We start from the raw sequence: 19,362 nt of genomic DNA, 5'->3' as shown, positions 1-19,362 counted from the left end.
GAGTGTTGGACTGCACTCACCTCTGTGGTTCATCCATTCACTCACTGCCTCTGTCACATCAAAGGTCAGCCACTCGCCCTCCGTTTGCGTTCGTACCACTCGGCTGTCAATGTATCGTTGAGTCGGGGATGTCAGGTCTTTGTGTGCTAAAATCTGAGCACAGTAGAGAGGTATGAGACATCAAATCTAAGACAGAAAATACAAACAAGTAAAATAATTACAAAAATGTATATTCATCTAATTTCCCAACCTCAGTGAGACTGTAAAATCTATGCAAAAAGCATTGCTGTATACTTGTGGGCTACTCAGGCAATTCAAAACTGCCTCACCAGCTAAATTTGCAACAAGTCCCAAAGATACGACGAAACCATTGTGATTGTTTGGTCTGTTTGTTCCTATGTGGTCTGTTGATTCAATTAAAATATGAAAAAACATTCCATGACGTATGCATTGAATTAAACTGCCAGCCCAGTTAAAATTGATTTTTGACTTATATAGCTGTCAATAGCAGTGAATGAGTTAAGTTTTTGATTGATGGCTCAGTAAAAATGGATCTTCAACATCTATAACCATCAGTGGCAGTGAATTAGCTCAACGCAGGAAAAATATTTTGATGGATTGAAATCTTGACAAAATGCTGTCTTGAGTAAATGAGGATAAATATTTGTGATTTGGCTTTAACACCACATCAGTTATGGCTGTGCCGCACATGATGTACTTTGTAGTAAAGAATGTACGTTGGCCATTCTATTACAGTACACACTGGGACGAGAGGGTTGTGGGTTTGAATCCCACTGCAGCCTCTCCCTCAAAAATGTGAAAGGTTGTGTGGTATAATGTACGAGTACATATAAATACACAACCAAACGAAAAGACAATTTCTCACTGGTCAACATCCCATACACAGTGTATAAAGACAGGAAATACACACGCTAAATTGCATTGCACGGTTGCCAAAGCATTAATTGAGCTCTTCCTAGCCTTCTCTCTCTTTTTTGATTGATTGCCCAGGAGCAAGCGGGAACCAGATGGCAGACAGGCCTCGAGTATTACTTTGCTAACCTGCCCTTCAGACAGCCCTTGTTTATTTTGGCTCATCTCAAACTAATGTGTAAAACACAACTCCTGTATCTTCAAATCCAATTTCTTTTTATGTGGGACTGCTATGTTAGTAGTATACAGTTTTATTGCATTTTTTTATCAATGTTTTTTCTTGACTTGTCTGATTAACATTTGTTTTAATTGAGACTTACGGAAAGAGCAACAAATTGCATTAAATCATCAAAAACAGTATTAGCGGTTAATGTCATTGACAAAAAGGATTTCCACATTGGGAACTAAGTGAATGTTAACGATAAAGGGACTTAATATACTTCTATCAAATACTTCTTGTGACTTTGCTATTTTCACAGATGTACACAGTTAGAAATGGGTGGCTTGCGCCGTTGTGGGCATAAAAACAGCCGACTACTTTCGCAGCTACTTGAAGCGCCACCTCTCCTTTCCTTTAAATTCAGCGCACAAGAGGCACACAGTCTACGTAGTGGAAGCGGAAACTCACTCGCCGGAGGGTATGCAGGATATCGGTGCGTGCAAAGTACTTTTATAAGGGACTGAAAGCAGACAAGTATATGCTTCCTCCATGTAGAACGTGCAACTTTCCTGTGCTGAATTGAAAGGGAATGAGAGGAGCTGCTTCCATTGGCCGGGAAGCAAGTTGGCTGCGTTCACGCCCACAATTTGTAACTTCATGCTTCAAAGAGAATAACAAAAGAATACTCCACCCATGCACACAGTCAGACTGCAATTTGCGCTACACTTGTGCTGGACAAGAAAACAAGGCACAATGCGTTAATTTTTGCTTTAGATTTAATTGAATATCATTTCATTTGTGAATTTCCCTTGTATCTGTCTTCTCTGTCTGCTCTATCTATCTATATTACAACCTCAACATACAGTCAAAGTCTTTAAAAGCATTTCAGGGGCTCATATATTTTAAAACACGTTTAGATTAAGTGTTGTGTTTAGCAATGTTTACGTAGACATGAGTGAGTGTGTCTGTGTGTGTTTTAGTGTGCATGTGTGTGTATGATAAATGTGCGTAAGTTGGATGTTATCAGGTCTCCCTCGTTGTACCGGCCTGTCCCTTCCTCCCTCACACATTTACAGGCGCTATGTTTTCGTGAGAGTCTGGCTGTTTGGAGCTGTGTTTAGCCCAGCTGTCATCCCCTTGTCTGGATGTAAACATAGCATGGAAACCGGCTGGAGCAGACAGGATGACCGACAGCCAGCTCTGGGTGACTACAGAACCAAATCACTTATCTAAATTCTCCACTGTGTTGGAAAAAATTCTTTAATGAAGTAGTACCACCCGTAAGCGCTGTATAAAATGAACAGGGAAGTTTAAACAATTTAGATGTTGTAAATAAAAGATATTTCTTCAGTTTTAGTTTGGTGCTAAGCCATTTTTTTAGGATGTTGTCATTTACTTTTTCAGTGCACTGCTTTTTCAAAAATGTATGATACTGTATATATGTCAACCTATTTAAACTCATCAAAGCATATTAATTAATTATACAATGTTGAGTGCATGTTGGATGGGTTATATACACAGAGACAATCTACTCCCACGCAGGCATGTTTTGAACGATAGAGCAACTCAAAGGTGTCGTGTCGTAATACCTGTGGAGCAGCAACGAGAGCAACATAAGCCAGGAAACAAAGTGCAATGAAGAACCTTCAGCCTTTTGCATCTTTCAACTTCACATGTGGCTGTTTATTCAAAGAAGAAAATGACTTTCAAACCCACCTCAACCAAACTGAACGGCAAAGTACTTGGGGAAAATAAGGCTCGAGAGCTTGCTATTTGTGCATGATGGCGCAATGAACTAATTTGATAGTGCATTGCTCAACAACTGCAAATAAGAATACAGCTTTCTTTGTGATAAATCTAGGCTTTTGGTGATGCTTTAGCGCTCTATTTTGGTAGACTGTAGCCCGTGCACTCGGCGTAAAAACGGGCGTAACTTCATTGTCGTGCCAGCAAGTCTAGTGTAGCATGTTTGGGGCTGCGTTGCACTCATCTGGGTGTGCTGGAGCAAAAAGCAGCCTCGCCCCCGACGCACCTGATAATTTGGTGAGAAAAGTCATCTGCGCTTGGCGTAAAAGCGGGTGCATCGTCATTTTCGTGCAGGAACAATGATTTAGTTCGGCATGTTTGTGAATTTGGTATATGCGCTACGTCTCACTGGGCGTTTTTGCCTTGCCCCTCAGCATGTAAGCAAATTTGGTAACATAAAAAAGACTAGATTTTAGACTCACAAAAAGCAGGTCTAATTTGAAGTGCATGCAGTTTAAGGTAATTTCGGTGTATTTACTCGAAACGCAGGCAGACAAATCAGCGCTCCGTGGATGTGAGCAGTGGACGTCATGGATTTCATTCAGAAATATGACACCAGCATGGGACAATCCTTCTGAATCATTAACTGGACAGATTATAATCATCATCATCTTGAAAAAATATTTTAAAAGCACCCCGTCACTATTTCGATTCCATTGGTGAACGTAAATTAATTAGGTGCACATTGATTGGCTGATCAATAACATATTCATGTGCATGTTGAAGGGGCATTTGCTGGCATAGAATAAGTGTGTACTTCGAGAAAGGGCCCAAATATGAAAATGTATAACAGGCGCCAGCCTCAGTTGTACCTTCCATTGTGGTTCCAATGCAAGTCGGTGAGCTAGTGGCCCAGCATTTTAGCTCAGCGGTTAGCTCTCTGCGCTTCCAAGACGGAGGCTTGCGTAGATTCCCAAGTTTGCTATTTTTTTGTTCCCGCAATGTCAGGCACGGCATATTCGGAATTGCGTTTTGACTGCACTGCTTTTGATGCAACTGAGGGACGTGGTGCGGACTGGCTGGCAAAAGTGTACTTCCATCCCACAACAGCAAACAATGGTGCAAATGCCCTGTTATGCCCAATTCTACTGGTGCAAAGTCTAGCAAAATACCGAAAGAAAGAGAACTCAACCCATGGGCAAAGTTAGACTGCGCTTTGCACTAGACTTGAACCTGGAAAGAAAATAGGTCCAAAAGACCTCAGGCAATCACATCAAACAAACGTATAAGTGCCCATTATAATAAGCAGCTGAATTTTTTTTTATTTTGGCGAGAAGAAGTGAATCCTAAAGCGGTAAGCCAGGAGGTTTAGCATTTTGGCTTGCATCTTTCCAAGTAAAGGTTCACTTTGACAAAATGAAATAACATTTTTCTCAGGCATCATTTTCCATTTCCACCACAATATTAACCATATGAATCTTTTGTAAGAATGATTTAACCAGAGCTGGGCATTTGACTACAAATTAAGCGTCCATCATTCGCCATCCGTCAGCAGCGTGGGTACCCTTCCGTCGTCCGTCATTCGCCTCTTTGCCATGGGGAAAAGAATAGTAACAACTATCGGCCGGTCCGCCTCTAATTTTAAACTTTCACTAGTCTGTCCGATACTTCCACGCTTATCAACGTTTGGGATGCATTTCATCACCTAAATGAGTCTAAAAAAAAACAACTTGAATTTTGAGACCCATTAAACTGTTTTCTTCATTGTAACTCCATCATCGATGTCAGCAAAATCATGTTTGAGTCCTTGTAGCAGGATTACCTGGTATAGCTCAATGCGCTGCTCAGATACTCTTGCTGTAGGATTTTGAAGACGAAAGATTCTCAGCTCGGCCTTCACCAGGTTGGAGGCGTTCTTCTCCATGGAGGACAAATCAAACATTAGCCGTCTGAAGTAAGGGTTGAAGAGAGTTGGAGAAATAACATCTGAAACACAGCAAACAGACAGGTTCACCAAAGTGTTTGACAGACGGAAAACTAATAGCCTACTATAACAATTACAATAGCATTAAAATTGCTGTTTTTACCATTCCAGAAACATAAAAATAAATGTTGATTCTTTTTATTTAGAGCAGCAGCTTGTGGCAAAAATTATACATTGGCTGGAGGTGTACTACATTTGTTAAAAGCCCTCATACCTTGATACGAGCAGAATTATTGTAGGACGTCGTCAACTCTTTTGCCACCTGTCAAACATGCCCAAGATAAAGTTGATAACATTTGTTATCTTTGAAGTTCCCTGAGAAGATCAGTCTTGCTAAATGTCTCAGCGTTAGTGTAGCACAGGAGCGGCCAACCAGTCACATGCTAAGAAGAGCCAAAGTGTTTACTGTGTTACTGCAAAGAGCCGCAGCATACATATGGGACACACATAAACTGCCCTCATACCATCCCCTCACTCCCGAGCACTTTTTTGCATGTTTTGACGAACTCCCCTTCTTCGTACTGCTTTTTTTTTTTTTAGCCTGTGCAATGTTCCAAGGTAGTTGATATGATTGCCTCATAAATTACGGGAACAATTGTGTTTACTTTTCTGCCTGACCTTTCAAAGCGAGCAACTTGTGCTTGTGAAGTTCAGTCCCCTTTGGAAAAATCCTGGTTGACGTTTGCATGGATGGAACTGAAGTACCGCTGAATATTTGAAGCCTTCAAATGCTCAAAAGATTGCCTAACCTATAAAATTGAATGACCCTGCTGAACCCCCCCCCCCCCCCCCCCCAGCATAGATCAGCATATGAGCTCACAGAATATCGTCGCTGTCCTGTGAAAAAACACTCATGTCCAATTTTGTAAATGTTTTAAAATTTCACATTAATGCGATGTCTGTAACGCGGAAACAGCATTCACGTAAAAATAGGAAAATTGAAAAAAGGACATTCACGGGACAGCGACAATATGCTGGTTTTGCTGTGTTTTTGTGCTGGTCTTGCTGGTACACCTGAAAAGCCAGCACAAAAATACACTTTTTGGGGTAGTGCTGCTATTACATTGGACAAAAACTGTGTCCTGTGTTAATCTTCATATTTCCTACATCTACATATATACTATATATACTCCCATTCGGAGAGTGAACTTGGGAAACATTAAAAGTGCACGCGCGTGAGAAGCACGTACCTGGTACCTCGCTTGCCGAATGCCGAATTCCATCGCGCGTCTGAATGATCCTTTTATCACATGCGCAACAGTGTGCGCATATTTGGAAATGCTGGTATAGCAGCAGAAGTAAAAAGTGAGGCTTTTCCCACTGGTTTAGACAAGAAGACCGCACCTTGACAAAATGCATATTGCATTGGTACAAAAGAAAGCCCAGTCTTTGCTCATTTTTAGACGGAGGTGGAAGAGCAGACAAGATGTTTCTTTCATTGTTAATACAGTAAATGCACTGTATTTATTAGGGGTGTCCCGATCCAATATTAATATCGGATATTGATCAGCCCCCCCAAAAATTAAAACCAAATTGTGTCAGATCATATAGTTCTACATCCAAAATATCGGGTATTTGCACTCGTATACAAGCAGTCTTTTCTCGACTCAGCTTCCGCTCTTTGACCCAGCAGTGTGGAATAAATGGGTCATATTTTCTCATACCTATACTGTTGTCTATTATTCTTTGTTTGAATAGTATCACTTGGTCAAGTCTCTTCAAACATTTCATACAAAAAAATAAAAGTTTGTATCATTCCCGCTGATATCATATCGGATCGATATCGGTATAGGCTACCTCTATGCTGCAATGTTGGTATTGTATCGAAAGTGCAAAAGTTGTATCGGGACACCTCTAGTATTTATCAAGGCTGAACAAATAATCCACCAAAATAGCAGTACCTCTGTTACTGGAAGCACTTTGTGACGTTGCGACGGCACCGCTCTAAAATAAAATGATTTAATTTGAGGTGATTTGCTGTCATGGCAGACATCCGAGCCGTGCAGCACTGCCCAGCAACGCTCCATTCCCTCACCACATACACAATGAATGGGGTTGACGATAGTCAATGTTCAGAGTGAAAAGGGCTTAAGAGCCGCATTAAACCGGGCAAAGAGCTGCATGGGCCACGGGTTGGACAGGCCTTGTGGTCGCAGAAGCCCGGCAGCAGAAGACTTTCACGGAATGACAGCATCCATGCACAGTAGCAGTCCCACAACCCCCCACGAACACTACTTGGAAGTGTTAAGGTTTGACAGATGTTTCCATATGAGCAGGGTGACACGTGTAGCACTGACAGCCGTGCAGCATGTGTAGCCACGTCTGACAGATACTCCAGAACACACACATTTTGTCATTAGCAATATTTGTAGCGCTGTAAAGCATGTATAAAACGGAGAAGTGCTTGACAGTGGCCCACAACACTGAATTGGAAACCTCCGAGGTCTTGGTGTGTTTTCAGAGAGCAGACTCCCTCTGAAACTGGCAAGACAACTGACTTGGACCAGCTGACATAGAAAGGGAGGGATTGTTACGCACATGGTGTGAAATAATCAAATGATCAACCAGCCCTTACACAATTTTAAACAAAATGGTGATCAATAGTGCACACTAACTGTACAAACATTTTTGCGTAACATAACTCTAAAACCACAGCTATGATTACATTCAGGAATGGAGTTACGTGGTAGCCAGAGGTGGCTCTCTGGCCACCTTCATGACCACCTCACATCCAGGGGAACATTTTGATTCTTGTGCCTTTCTTATGCATATGGATGCAGTATTCTTATGACACCATGCCACAATTCATTTATATGATGACGTGATTTCACACATAAATGTGAAGCACAGATCAGAACAGCGTAGTGTGAGTGTGGACCAACAAGGGACAGGGAAGGTGATTCATGGTACGATGGAACTGGCCCAGTGTGAGTACACCCTAACTCTCCTTTTAGTGTATGTCCAATCCACAAAATGGATTGGACAAATTGCATAGTTGGGGATTGCTGCAAAACCCATATAATACTTTGTATTAAATCATTTTAATTTGTTATACATTTGTCTTGGAGCCCAACAATCCAATGAGAATAATTACTATTCAAGTGGAATTGAAGTTTCCATGTGGAAGACTGCAGGGCAAAAATACAGCAAAAGAAGGATTTACTGTGTCAGATTTACTGATTCAGCTTTGGAGTGTTTGTCCAGCCAAGTCTTGGGTTTCTTACAGCCACCTGTGAAATATCTCTGCTGCCAGACGGTCCACCTCTCTATGCTGACAATTTCTATAGCAATGCACAAATCCGGCAGTCACTCAATGATAACATTTTTTTCAAACCACTGTTCAATATTTCCACTTACCGGGAATAGCTCGCAAGCCACACACACTCACACAGTTTTCGTCACACTGCTAACTCACTGTCCAGATTCTTGGAATCTTAGTTTTGCTGCTCTAACTGTGGCACCAGCAATGGTTTGTTTGTCATCAAATGGGTCGCGCCATTATGATTCTGTTAGGTGGACAGGACACTGGACGACTATGGTGATTTCACGTTGACCCAAAGAGTGAAAATAAATTTGTCTATCGTCACATCTATTGGGATCCTTACCAGTATTTAATGTAAGTATTTCACAATACCGTGTCAAGAACGAGATGGTTTACTTCGCGTGGGAGTTCATCGTGAGCGAAGAATATAGCCTAATGCATTGTTTACATTTTTATAATCCGCTCCCGGCCAACAGCTTTCCGGTTTTTGAGTTTTCTAACCATGAGAAATGGTGACTACCGCTGCCGATGGTATGGAAGGGTTAATCTTATGCATGCGCAGAAGGTACTTTAATGGTCAGCGTTGCTGTCTGTCGTTGTGGTGTATTCCTCCAGTGACGTGCTGACAGCCGGCCGGACGCCACGGGGGGTAAGCGTCTGTCACTGTTGGCCAGCGTCTTTTTGGTCTATCAGGGCCTTAAAGATTGAGTGAGCCAACCCCGTACCGTCCCTACAGACTAAACACATGCCCACTTTTCCGGGCAGCCAGCTGGACGCCCAACAAGCGTATCCGGGAAGGAGGCGCTATGAGCAGTCACCTTGGCCTCCCCGGCGAGACCATCCAGCAGCTCTTTGTCTGTGATCGTCATTTCTCCGAGGACTGCCTGGTCAAACTTGGCTAGTAACAAAGTGGATTGGCTGGGAGATTAAACCTTAAAAACGGTGCAATTCCCACAATCAAACCTAATGGAGAGGCTAAAGTTGTAAGTAATCAAAACGCTAGCTTAATGATGACATAATATTAGCATTAATGCACTAATGTTAGCTTTGTTGTCAAGCACGATATGTCAGACGTAGTTTGTTGTATAAAAATAAATTTACTTGTTACACACATTACCATGTGCATGGATGAATAGTACATAAATGCTGTATAAATATTGTCACTTGACTCTGGATCGAGGACGTAAGGCTCCACAACATGTTTCAGCTTTATTAATTATTAATATTTATTGTTTCGTGGGCAAGTGGACAAGTCTATACTGTTCGCAGTCTGGCGCTATTCCCCGTCATAAATGTATTTGTTGTACCCATTTGCTAGCTTGTGCATTTAATATTAGCGTTATGCGACAGAGATGCTAGCTTGTGCATTTAATATTAGTGTTGCGCAACGGAGATGCTAGCTTGTGCATTTAATATTAGTGTTGCGCAGCGGAGACAACTTGGGTTGGGGCATCGGGGGGGTGGGGTGCGTTGCGGCTCGGGCCACGGGCGGTGGTTGGGGACCCCTGGTCTATAGGACGTTGTCGTGAAAGGGGTGTGGTAGCCACACGGGGAGAGGTGGGGTTCTAGTCAGCCAGGTGTCTTACTTCCGGGTTAGAAAAATGACCACCAAAATGACAAATATTTCATACGAAATTAGCTCACCATTGTGCCTAAGGCAATATATATAATCATATAAATGCCTGTAGTTCATTGTGGAAGGCTTAAAATAGCATGATACAGAGCCTTTAGAATAACATCCAATTCAGGGATTTGAAAGGGTAACAGAAGAAAGGTACTGGTTTTAATTAAACATTAACCCAATCTCAATCTTTGTGTAAATTTGTCTGTGCGTCTTTGTTCTGTCAACACTTTAACATGTTTCACATCTCATTGAGGCACTGTGCAGCCGGTTAAACATCCTGTTGTAGGATAAAGCCGCATGCAAGGATGTCACCTGGTTAGACTGTATTAATATGTTTCTAAACTGCACAACTAACATCGAAAACTGCACTCACCTGATGTCGTCAAAGCCCCCCTCCCCAGACATTTTATCCATGAGCTTGTTTCAGAACTGCAGAAGTAGCAAGTCTCACACAGGTAAGACACGTCAGAGGTAGTAAGTTTCGAGTCAACCTTTACAGTCTTCCGTGGACTTTAATGGCTCACGGGGGCAGAAACTCTGGCCGGGGAGAATTTTGGGAGTATCACAAGCGCCCCAAAAACAAGTAGGGTTTGGAGCCCAGAACAAATATCTCCAAGACCGCTTGGAAGATTTGACAGGTTGTGCAGGACAAACCTCTGGAAAATGAACATCCCTGAGGGGAGTAAAAAGATTGATATTTGAGTTGCTAATGGAAACGTCTGACCTGAGGTATTGTCCAAACCCCTTGCCCCAAATCCTGGACTGAGTAGGAAGCCTAAACCTTTTGCGTTATGTTTTCATTGTTAAGAAGGAGCTGAAATGGTAAAGTAGCAGTGTGTGTACTTGGATAGCGCTTCCACTGCAAGGAAATGAGTCTCCTTCTACAAGATCAAACAAGCCCTTTACCAAAAAAGAGTGAATTTTAGGTTTTTCTCCAAATCTGCAAGTGTCATACAGGGATCAGACCATCACGTTTCAGACTCCAGATGACGCAAACACATTCCCATGCTCTGGGCTTCCAAACACACCTGCGTTTTTCTTTTTTTCCCATTTGTTTGCAGAAGGCTGTCTGCTCCAGCTACTGTTTTCCACCTTGTGAACTGGCTGTTTGTTACCATCTAAACTGACTGTTTCACAGACATACTCAATGAGCGTCACGGCATCCACAGAAACGCGTAGGCACACTCTCTGTTTAGCCCTATTATGTTCCAGGAGTAGTCTGTAGAACACTAATACTGTACTATTAATAATCAATTACAATAAAAAGTTAATTATGACAACTACTACAAGTACTATTTACAGTACTCTGTTGTTTCTGTCCTCTTGATTTCATTGAAAATGGGGGCTTGTCCTCAGTGACTATAAATAAAATGTAAAACTGATGTGAAATTAAATGATTGATCATTTAGACTGCAGAGAAACTCCAGTTTGTCAGTCCACCTTAATAAGAATAAGTATAAGAGTGGGGAAATTGTCATTGTTGTTAAATGTAAATGTAAAATGTTGTTACTGTCTGCACATTAGGACCACAATGAACAAGCGCCTCGTTTTACACAGAGCAAAACATTGAACATTGGAGCCTTTACCTGCACTAACCCTGAACACAAACCTTACGACCAACTTCATGCGAAATGTGTCAAGTGTTTCTTTTCACATGCTCACAATCATTAATCCTCTGGTGCTGATCACTTGACATCCCTCACCATTATAGAGTGTGCAGCAGCAGCCAAGACTAATGATGCTCTTGTTCGTTTCCTTCCAATCTGTCAACAGAGAAAGTTAAACTTCCAGCTCCAAGGGGAGCTGAATGAAAACCGTTTACACAAACCGCTTCAGACCCTTGTGAATGAGTGTGCTGTGCTTTGACACAACACTGACTGCATTGAGCAGAGGTTCACAAGAAGGTTTCAGCCAAACTGATCCACAATGTGGTAGCGGACACATTTTTACATTCAGTACAAAATCATAACTCAGTAGCTGCTCTGGAGCCCCAATACCACCCCCACAACTCCCCAAAATGCCTATTCATCCCTACTCATAGGAAAGTTTCTTGTAAATAGCCTTGGCAATTCAAGCCTATTGCGTTTTTATTTCTGCTGCATCCTCACCTTGCTGCATGAATAAGGACCTCCCTTATCTTTTTCTTGTATTCTTTTGTTTTTTTTTAAAATCTTATTTTGTTGGTCTATTTTTTTATTTTTATTTTGACAAGTCTTGAGTCTTCCTGGGCAATCCTGCGACCTCTGGTATCATATTTCGTGCCATATCATGTGGAAGTGTCTGTTGGTGTGTACATAAAATTCCTTGAATCAAGGACACATGGCAAAATCTATATTTTCTGTGTGTTCGTGGAAACATGATTTGAGATAGGACAACCTATCAAACCATCCATTTTCAATGCTACTTACTATGTGCAGGGTCATGAGGAAGCTGAAGCCTATGACATTTAACATGGATTTACACAACACGGTTAAAGTGACAAAGGTAACCCGATTTCACTATAGATTAGGGCAATGTAACGAGAACAAAAGTACAGAATCCGATGTCCTCAGATCGGAATCTTCCAAATATGGATCAAAAATCTCAATATGAATCAAACATCTGCCACTGTGAGTGCAAAGTAAGTGGACAGGTCAAATATACAGTACAGTGCTTTGTCAATGCGAGCCTGACGTCACTGGAATATGGGGATTGTAGATACACTGTATGTATCTTCAAATAATGTAGCGCACACTTTAAATGCAGGACTGTAAATTACAACTACATTGAATGATTGCCAATGGCGGCCAGTAAAGTAATGCCTGCATTTTATGGGGGAGTCTGTCCAATTCAAAAATGTGCCTTCAGGCTCAAATTGCGAACGTCATGTGACAAACCCCAAAAACAAGTGAGCCGTGACCTTGGCAGTGCAAGCCCAATGGCACTTGAAATTTCAGTCCACAGAAGGGGGCGATACAGGACAAAATGTCAGCCCCTTGAGATGGATGAAAACGGGTGGCTTAATCTGCTTAATTCTAGATTTCACAAATGTAATATTACTCAGAATACCATGTTTGGACATATCTGACTTAAATTCCCCTTGTGTGTAAATAACTAGTGTGTTACAATTCAGAAATTGACCACATGTTTTCGTGACAAATACTGTACAGTACAACCAAAACAGACTGAGCAAGTGAATTGCCATCATTCATGATGTCACACGAGTAAATTAAGTAAAGACAGCATTAAGGGATTAATGAGAAGGAAAGCAAGGCATGAGTAGCTAAGTAGAATAACAATATACTACTAGTGTGCATGAAGTTGGGTCAACAGTTGTTTTTTTTTTGCCTCTGCCCTCTCGAAAACAAAAACACCTGGTGGCTTGGCCTGCCAAAGAGATGACATGGATGGTATTGACATTGGATTGGCCGAGGGGCTTGGGTACTTCATCTGATCCCCGACTGCAGAAACTGGCTCCAGGTATGTGGAATGGCCTGATCAGGTGCCTGTGCATTGCAGTTCACCCGAGTAGAAGAGAGGGCAGCCTCCATCTGTATTAGCATTTCAGAGATTGTTAAATCATCACGCCTCTGGAACCAAAAACTCAATACTGAACTACATACTAGATAGATCAATTTTCTGATATAGCAGTGACCATGACGACAAAGCCACATTATTTTCCTTACCTAACCATGTATGCATTCCACTGTGCTTTTGGTGGGTAAGTCATAAATTAATATGCTGTTCTATTGTTTGAAATTTCTTCACAGATTGTGTATTACTAAATTTAAAGGTAAGAAGGTCAGCTGGGATACAGGAGAAAGTTTAGTGACATTCACACGGAAATGGTGAGCGTCCATGGAAACGGTGGGCTTTAGGCAGGTCATTGCATAACCGTCTTCAGGCAGTGCGACAACAGAATACTCTTTACCAATGACATGCAAACTTGTCATGAAAATAAGATAAAGCAAATGTTGCTACATCACACTGATGGGTCCAAGCAAGAATTTAGGCAGGTGACATCACATGACAGATGACATTGCTACGCCTCTAATAGTTCCTCCCTTTGGGCTGATGTCACTTAAGAGCTGTCACACTACCGAAACGGGGCCCCCTGACTCCTGTAATCCGTCACTTCATTACTCATCACTCCCATTACCTCACATACCAAGGGTAAAGTACTAAAGCATCTGTTATTTGGCCAAACGTGAAAGGAGCACTGAAAGTTCATCTATTTGTATAATGCCATTGGCAATAAGTAGGTTTTTGGTGCGACACAATACTATCGAGTAATTTATAACAACATGAAGAGATTAACTACGGGGATTGAAAGAGGAATTCTAAATTTGTAATTTTCTTTACAAGGAAAAATAACAATACACATGGTAACTTGATAAAGTGCCATTCATTTCTTCACAGACAATAAATGATGAAGACATTGGCCAACTTTGGCAATAATCTCTCATTTACTGTTGCTACATTAGGTAACCTTCATATGACCAGGATGGGAACAAGGACCCAAATGCCCGATTCCCAGGTAGCAAAAAACAATGATATTTTTGAGTTTTCAAGAGGGATGCTAAAGAAAAAAAGATCACTGCACTGCAGAAATCACAATACAAAAAAAGTACCAATGTAAAATCACTGCAAAGCTGGTAAAAACAAGAGACGAAAGCAGCAACCAAAGGTCACAGAAACAAATTAAGCACACAATAATAAAAGCATGGACTCTTGGTAATACCAAAGAAAGGTCAAACTCACTACACAAATGGGATCAGGACATGGCACAATACAAGACAATCTGTCAAAGGACGGCGGTAGATGCAGACTATTTATATACAGGGAATGGGACACAGGTGGACACAACCACAATAAAAAGGAAACATGAGGACAGGATATAAAGTTTCTGACAAGACATGATAGATTAGAAACAGCACTCAGTATGATGCAGTTAAAATGTACATCACTCAAATGACACCAACAATAACCATAGTTTTAATCTAATACCAATCTTACAATGTCCGTGAAAGTTGAGCGTGATTATCTTTGAAAAGAAATCTGCCCATCAAACTGAATTAAAAAGTGACCCAAAACCCATCGCATCTTAATACACACATAATAAACACAACCTTAATATAAGGCTTTTGTAATTCAGTCCTTGTTTACATACTGTCAGTATGACTTTAGAGTAGCAGTTTGCATGTAAAAAATAATCTCTCTGTGGCCCCATTCTTGTCCGTTTAAGAAATCAGGCAAGTCCAGCTCAGGTGCTTTAGGGCCGTTGTCCTACCTGTTTTAGATGTCTCCCCCGCTCCAACACACCTGATTCAAATCATCATCTTATTAGCGAGCTATTGAGACATCTAAAACAGACTGGGCACCGGCCCTCGAGGACCAAGTTTGGACACGCCTGCTCTAATTTGATTTGCCTGGAAACCACCATACCAGAGGAAAAACAATGAAAGAAAGACCAAAGGCATGACTGACGAGGTGTCAATCAATTATGCACTTGCGGGCAAACACCATGGAGTCACACTGACCTTTTACCTCGGGCTTCAGGAGATTTGCTCAAACTATAGTGGAATGTCCACCTCTGGAAAAAAAAATGCCAGCCCTTTTTTGACAACAAACGGGCATAGAACTAGCAAACAGAAGCTGGGTGAAAGGACCTCAGGTAGCTTAGTTCAACAGATAAGATTATCACCTCTTTTTGATTTTGGATTGATTTTACACTGCAAAAAAATATATATTAAAACTGACAATATTTAGTGTTGGAGTAACACTCCATTACGAATATGTCATGCACTTTGCGTAGCAACTGCGGCTAACGTCAGATTGGTTACAGTGCTATTGCTAACTTACTATTGCTAGCGCTGTTATTTTGTTGAATCTGGGTACATGTTGTCTCTGTCTATTTATCATGACTCTGCCCTTTCTTAACCTCTGTGCCTTTATGAATGGCCATGTTTGAGATATACACGTTAGTGAGGGGCGTGGCTTTGGTCTTTTCGTTTTAAGAAATGAATTATAGTCCACTGATAGTGTAGTGGTACACACGCCTGAGTTGTGTGCGGGCAGTGTGGGATCGATTCCCGCTCAGTGACAGTGTCTATGTGTGCCCTGCGACTGGCTGGCGACCAGTTCAGGGTGTAGTCTGCCTTCGCCCATTGACGGCTGGGATAGGCTCCAGCAACTCCCCGCGACCCTGTATAGGATAAGCGGTTTGGAAGATGACATGACATGACATGACAGAAATGAATTATGTTTTTGCTCCCTGGTGTTGACTCTCCCGCTTCCTTGCATTTGTGCCCGAGGTCCACCTCTTTATTCTGTATGTGTCTTTGTTACTTTGAGCCTTGTTTTTGGATTTTCTTAATTTAGTATTTTTGGGGCAAAATAAATTATTTTCGCTCCTTGCCTCTCTACATTTGTCGCCTCCACACTCTACCACACAAAACCATTGCTTGTGACACTAGCAGCAGCTTTAGTTTTACACTCTTGAAGGGATCCTCCAATACAAATTTACAACTCTGTGATTAAAAAGTATTTGGTATATTCTATTATATATTATTATTCTTGGGTGAGTCCACATGGAGGAAACTGTGCTAATTAAGAATATGTTTTAAGTAAAGTAATATTTACCAGCTGAATATTATTTCACTGGTACCTTTGGACAGAAATGGGTACAAATTGGTATGATTACAGCACTTAAATATGTCTTCAAGGATTAAGTAAAGAACCAGTCCTCGTAAGAGCCAGGGAAACTTCAAATAAAGCAAAGTGGAGATCGCTGCCAAGAAACCAGCAGCAAATACAGTATAATCAAGAATAAACACACAACTGTAGTGAGCGATGAGCAAAATCACATTTCTACATTGTTGATTTGTTTGGCTATATCTGTTTTCATTTAAAAACCTTACATGAGTGAGCTCATAAAGCACCCTGAATGAAGGCATGTGAGCATGAGCACACCCAATGCAATGTTGTGTCTAATATTTTGGTTACCTCAATTAGTTACTGTACTTGAGCGAGTGCATGATGCAGTACTGTTCTACAACACTGCAAATGAGAGCCACAATAATGAACACATTGTGATAGCAGTGTCAATCAAAAGTGGACATTATGCGCAAAATATCATGTAGCTCTTGTATTGGCCATCATTGAGCGCAAATGGCCACAGTGCTGTGGCTGATAGTTGGAGTGTAGATTTTGCTCTAATCATGATTGCTTCTTTTCTACTGCATGGTACCTGCTTGACTTGGCTCAGCTGTACTTAACTGAGAACGGGTTAGCTAAATGTTAGCATGTGTGTATTTTTGTCTGACATCTTCTGTTGGGAATTGTTGCTAAAATTGAACTGTACTGAATGGTCACTGATGGTGTAGTAGTGCATTTGCCTGCCTTCCGTGCAGGCTGTGTGAGTTCAGTTCCCACTTAGTGACAGTGTGAGTGTGAATGGTTGACTGCCAAACAATCCAGTGTATAGTCTGCCTTGTGCCCAATGTCAGCTGCCTCCAGCTGCCTGTGACCCTAGTAGGGTAAGTGATATAGAAAATGGATGAAAAGGCAGAGCTGCGCATTTTACTAGAATTTCCTGGTCCATTTATCGACTTCCCTCTGCAGCCGGGGTACCCTTCCGCCGTCCGTCTAATAGTAATTGTAATAGTAATAGGCCGGTACGCCTATCATTTTAAACGGGCTTCCATTACCGTTTACGTTTATCAACTTCGACTAACTTTCACTAGCAAAAGGTTTAGCGATAGGGTAGGGTCAATACCACATCATATCTACTGTTACACAATGTACGCAAGCGTGGTTTTCACACTTCCATGGTTTCTGTGGAATAGTTGTTATGGACCATCTGGCCCCGACTTTACTAGACATTTTAAGTACTGTCAGGGAGCTGGAGTTTGCAACATGAAAGGGTCGTTATAACCTTGGCTATAGGACACCTGCAGTGGGCAAACATCTGATCTAGAAGACATGAAGAACAATTTGCGGTAAAGCTGTTTCATTTGGAATCTTGATATGAGGATTTAGGCAGCCACTATGCTCCCCCCTTCAGCGTTTTTTTTACTGACACCAGGCCATGGGAGCATTTTTGTACCATTTCCAGTTTCATTTTCCAAACCTCAGCTCCCCTCAATGACCTGAACAGGTGACAGCCATACAATTCAGCCCAAACCATGAGCTTAACAAAAACAGATTGAAAGTGTGGGAATACATAAATGAAAACATTTGCAGTGAAATAATTGCGCTGTGATCCTGAGCTGTTTTGAATTGAGCTGTGACTGCTTTTGCAGATGTTTCAGAAGGACTGGCCTGAAGAAATCCACATGCTCTGTGACTCCTCAGCGCTGTTAGTGGCTTCTGGCCTCGACATCCCGATCATTATCATCGTACACATGGTCGTTTTATTGGGTGTATTTTCTAAACATTTGACCATTGTAGTTATTGTGACGAGCCTTGAAGTAGAATATGTAGTATTGAAACAAGCATAACATGATATTGCTATATTATTTTATTAGAAGATTATCGATAGTTTTTTCCTTAGGCTGGACAATGTGCGTGGATTTTGTGATTTACTACCGGATGCAACTGTCTACAACCTAAAAATTTTAGAATGGAAACAGACTGCATAGTTGTCTGCAAGACTGAAGTTCTGGGAATGACTTGAGTAAAACTATTTGACCTACTTTTCAATATTTCTCACTGCAGTAAGACATGCGCAGAGCTGAGAAGGATAATGGTGCATGAGTAAGCATAGTAGGTTTATTCAGAGTTGAATGTTGATGTGTCTGTATGAATGATAATTTTAAGTGTAGTGTCAAACTGTTAGAACTTAAAATACTTGTGCATGGATTTAAATAAGACAGCATGCAATACATACAGAATTGCACTCTTCTCCCAAAATATTGGAACAGTGAGGCCAATTATTTTATTTTTGCTGGACACAGAAAAAAAATGGGTTTGACATATGAGATGAGATCAACATTTCAGGTTTTTTATTCCAGGTATTTACATCTGGGATGGATTAAAAATTTAGAAGACAGCACCTTTTGTCGAACCCATCTGATATGGCAGACGGGTGTGCAATATCAACCATAAATAAATAGCACTGAACTTGGGTAAAGACTCCACTTGTACTTGTCAGAGGTGTTTCCAACATCCATCCATACATTATCTATACCGCTTTTATCCTCACGGGGGTGCTGGAGCCTATCCCAGCTCTCTTCGGGCAGTAGGCGGGGTACACCCTGAACTGGTTGCCTGCCAATCGCAGGGCACACAGAGATAAACAAACACACTCATAATCACACCTAGGGGCAATTTAGAGTGTTCAGTTAACCTACCATGCATGTTTTTGGAATGTGGGAGGAAACTGGAGTACCCTGAGAAAACCCATGAAGGCACGAGGAGAACATGCAAACGCCACACAGGAAGGCCGGGGCTGGAATCGAACCCACGAGCGTGCAGCGTGGGTACCCTTCCGTCATCCTTCATTCACCTTTTTTCAGGGGTAAAAAAAATAGTACATACTATTGGCCAGTCCGCCTCTAATTTTAATCGGGCGTCCGTCTGCAATTCCGACAAAACACTAGTACACTGGTGTACTAAGTAACTAGACTTGAACCCTACAGAACATGCATTTCCTAATAGTGTACCTTTAAACC

General features: G+C 41.5%; 1 protein-coding gene across 1 annotated transcript in view; it reads right to left on the bottom strand.

The window, feature by feature from the left end:
* The window catches only part of tgfb2 (transforming growth factor, beta 2), a 44,783-nt gene that overhangs the window by 6,862 nt on the left and 18,559 nt on the right, over window positions 1-19,362 (bottom strand). The window contains exons 2-3 of the mRNA XM_086038086.1: window positions 4,662-4,825; window positions 21-153 (exon numbers count right to left, since the gene is read on the bottom strand). Coding sequence (XP_085894212.1) covers window positions 21-153; window positions 4,662-4,825 — 297 coding nt within the window. The remainder of the gene's footprint in view (window positions 1-20; window positions 154-4,661; window positions 4,826-19,362) is intronic.

Source organism: Filicampus tigris, chromosome 8 (assembly GCF_054856515.1).
Source record: "Filicampus tigris isolate MCC_2025a chromosome 8, RoL_Ftig_1.0, whole genome shotgun sequence".
NCBI lineage: Eukaryota > Metazoa > Chordata > Actinopteri > Syngnathiformes > Syngnathidae > Filicampus > Filicampus tigris.
Note: the sequence above shows the minus strand (reverse complement) of the source record. Positions and strands in the feature narration are given on the sequence as shown.